Source organism: Otolemur garnettii, unplaced genomic scaffold (assembly GCF_000181295.1).
Source record: "Otolemur garnettii isolate 467f Iridium unplaced genomic scaffold, OtoGar3 scaffold00155, whole genome shotgun sequence".
NCBI classification, from domain to species: domain Eukaryota; kingdom Metazoa; phylum Chordata; class Mammalia; order Primates; family Galagidae; genus Otolemur; species Otolemur garnettii.
In genome coordinates, this window is record NW_003852550.1 from 577,709 (window position 1) to 581,693 (window position 3,985).

The 3,985-nt window shown below is 35.2% G+C and overlaps 1 protein-coding gene across 2 annotated transcripts in view; it reads left to right on the forward strand.

The window, feature by feature from the left end:
* Positions 1 to 2,073, forward strand: part of RNF128 (ring finger protein 128, E3 ubiquitin protein ligase) — a 97,552-nt gene extending 95,479 nt beyond the window's left edge. For both annotated transcript variants that reach the window (XM_012811380.1, XM_003799718.2), the window contains exon 7: positions 650 to 2,073. In XM_012811380.1, the coding sequence (XP_012666834.1) occupies positions 650 to 783 (134 nt within the window). In that variant the 3' untranslated portion in view covers positions 784 to 2,073. The remainder of the gene's footprint in view (positions 1 to 649) is intronic.
* The last annotated feature ends 1,912 nt before the right edge of the window (positions 2,074 to 3,985 follow it).

Here is a 3,985-nt window from a genome sequence, read left to right on the forward strand (position 1 = left end):
GTTGCAGCCATCATTGTTGTTTGGCGGGCCCGGGCTGGGGATTCGAACCCGCCACCTTAGGTGTATGTGGCTGGCGCCTTAGCCGTTTGAGCCACAGGCGCCGAGCCTTGGTTTTTAGTCTTAAAGGTTAGAATCAAAATACTGTTTTCCAAAGTTATTTCAGTTTAGTAGTTTTCTTCCCCCACTCTCTTCAGAATGATTATATATTTCATTTGTGATACAGTTAAGATTCATTTATTACTGTTTATATTCCATTTGGGGCACCCACCCAACTTCCTCTTGATTTTCAAAAATCTATGTATATGTGTTTGTATATGAAAAGCATTGGTTATTTTTTAAAGTGCCTAGGTGAGTGAAATGTGGAGACAACAATGTAACTTTTGCTCTTATGGAGGCTATAATCTAGGTAGAAATAAGCATACATATGTGAATAAAAAAAGAGTAATTATAAGCCAACATGATAATGCCACAGGGGCTTTATGTAAGACATAGCATAAATCATTTAGTCACTAAAGGCTCAGGGAAGTAGGATAATAATCAGAGTATGATGAAATTCAATAAGAAAGTCGTTTTAGAAATAAATGTTGAATTTTATCTTAGAAGAAGACAGGGGTGAAATTGTCCTAAAAATTGCCATTTCTTTTTAAAGATGAGAATCTGCAGCTGGTAAACCATGAAGCGAATTCCGTGGCAGTGGATGTCATTCCTCATGTTGACAACCCAACCTTTGAAGAAGATGAAACTCCTGATCAAGAGACTGTTATTCGAGAAATTAAATCATAAAGTCTGTGTCAACAGAAAACTTGACCTGGTGGTTAATAACAGAACTGCCAATCAGGGCTTAGTTTACTTTTAATAAATTGGATAAACTCAATAAAATCAGAATGATACTGAAAGTGCTGAGATGATTAATATTATGCTATAGTTAAGCGGCTTACAATATTTAACCTACTAACTCTTTTTCCCACAAACTCATTATAATCTTTTTCATAGGCAAGATTTCTCTCAATAGTGATAGCCACATTTTTAAACATTCAAAACACTCTTGAAGGAGTCACATTTTTCATTTATAACAGTTTTCTTATCAAAACATACTGCTTTTAAAACGTGGAGTAGCTATAATCTATTTTATGATAGTATCTTAATTAAAAATAATAATACTTTAGCTTGGGCTATATGTGTCAGGGGTTTTCTCCAGGTGCTTATATTGATCTGGAATTGTAATGTAAAAAGCAATGCAAACTTAGGCTAGTACTTCATGAAATGTCTATTTAAGCTACATTAAGTTAATAGAACAAGATTAAAGCAAAATATTCATTTTAACTTTTTCTGGTTTTTAAAATTAGGCTAAATGTACTTCATTTGAGTGTTGAGTATAGTTTATCAGAGAATATGGACTGAATTGATTAGTGTATTAGTGACACCAATTTGACACATTATAGACAAAAATACTGTGTAACTATTTCTCAAACTTATGCAATTTTCAAAAACACAGTACATAAATTACCAAGCTATTTGAAAACGGTAATGACGGTGTAAGTCACACAATTGGTAATCGATCTTTGTGCATGAATTAGTCTACAGAAAATGTCCTGTAAAATTAGTCTGTAGAAAATGTTTTCTGAAAAATGTTGACTTTAAAAGTTGAGTTTACATTTGACCTAAATGGGCTAAAATTATATTAGATAAACTGAAATTCTGTCCATGTAGCTATAAATTTTGTGAATGCATTTTTTGGAGTTTGAAAAAGAGGGGGGGGAGAATTCCAGGTGCCTTAATCTAAAGTTTGAAGCTTCATCCACCAAAGTTCAATAGATCTATTTAAAATGCACTTTATTTGTATTCTGCGTGGCTTATCTTTTGTTTCAGAGTTTTGTTTTCAGTGCAAATTGCAGCAGAATTCAGGCAAAAACAGAACAGACACGTATTTTTGTTTGCTGAATATAGAATAGATGAAACCATTGCATTCTTGTACACTGATTTGAAATGCTGTAAATATGTTCTGATTTGTATTGATTCTCTTTCAATATAAAATGTAAATAAAATTCAAATAAAAATATGGTATATAGTTTAGCTATCATATACTAACTTTTCACATAAAATATGCCTGGATTTAGGGATGAAAAAATGGCTGAATGTCAATGGTCAGTGATACATGGTATATTTTGATCAAGAGAAACTAAAATTTAGTACGATATACATTTATACATTTCATTACAAATAGTAGCTTCCATTTTATTTTATTTTTTATTTTTTATTTTTGCAGTTTTTGGCCAGGGCCAGGTGTGAACCTGCCACCTCCAGTATATGGGGCTGGTGTCCTACTCCTTTGAGCCACAGGCGCTGCCCAGTAGCTTCCATTTTAATATCACTAAATTTATGAGGAATTATTTTTAGATGTCAGCAAAGTAAATAATGAGGTTGGCCATTAATAATACAAGATTTAAAAAAGACCTGGCTGCCAGTCCATCTTTATGCTATCCATGACATAGGCCCTTTTATTACTTTGAAGTTTTCCTTTAGCCTTCTCTTTGGCAGTATGATTGTTAGGATGCTGTTACTGAGTTCAGTGCATCTTTCTTTTGTCAAACATGTTAATACATAGATGCTTGGAACACCTCGGACCCATGATTATCAAGCCAGGTACGCCTGTCTTATGTGGTAATAGGCCAGTAGGGTACGTGTCATGCCTATATGCTTAGCCTCTATGCCTACAGAGTTAACTTTCAGTTGGAGGGGTATTTTAAATTTTTTAACGTAAAAAGAAAATTAGACAGCTGTGTTGAAGTGTAATTTACATAATTTACTCATTGTAACTGTACAGTTGGATGATGTTTAGCAAATGTAGAGAGTTGTGCAAGTGTTACCACAGTCCAGTTTTAGAACATTCCACCCCAAAACATTCCCTTATGCCCATTTGCAGTCAACTCTCATTCCCGTTCCTAGCCCTGCCCAACTACCAGTCTGCTTTCGGTCCCTATAGATTTGCCTGTTCTGGACATTTCGTGTAAATGGACTCATATAATATGTAGTCTTTTGTGACTGGTTTTTTCCCCTTAGCATAATCTTTTCATGGTTCCTCCATGTTGCAGCATAAATCAGTCATCCATTCCTTTTCTTTGCTAATATTCCCTTATATGGGTATTCCATGTTTGGCTATCCATCAGTTAATGAATCCTTGGACTATTCTAACTTTTTGTCCATTATGGTTAATGCTGCTATGCAAATTCATGTACAAATCTGTACAGATAATCTTTTGGATTCCCTTGGGGATAAACCAAGGTGAGGAATTCTATTTAACTTGAGAATTTTCTTACATCCTGCTATTTGATATTATTTAGCTTAAGCATCAGATTTTATGCTATTACTCTTATTTAATAGTAAAAATATAAGCTGGTTCTTTTTTTTTTTGCAGTATTTGGCCCGGGCTGGGTTTGAACCCGCCACCTCTGGCATATGGGGCCGGCACGCTACTCTTTTGAGCCACAGGCGCCACCCTGGTTCTTTTATTTATTTATTTTTTGAAGACAGAGTTTCATTTTATTACCCTCAGTGAGTTACGGTGTCATATCTCAAAGCAACCTCAATCTCTTGGGCTCAAGTGATTCTCTTGCCTCAGCCTCCTGAGTAGCTGGGACTACAGGTACCCACCACAATCCCCCGCTATTTTTTTTCTATTTTTAGTAAAGATGGGGTTTAGCTCTTGAACAGGCTAGTCTGGAGCTCGGGATCCACCGTGCCTCACCCTCCCACGGTACTAGGATTACAGCTGTGAGCCACTGCACCTAGCCAGCTGGTTCTTTTGACAGTGGAATTAGATCATTTGCATCTGTATGGGAGTTGCCAATTTAAGAAGAAGGAATTTTCTGAGTTTATTTGTAAGTCTAGTGGAGCTCAGGTTGCATTATCTTAATAAATAAGAATATACATGGTCCCCAGGTCAATCAGTAGAAATATATATATATATACATATATATATATATAT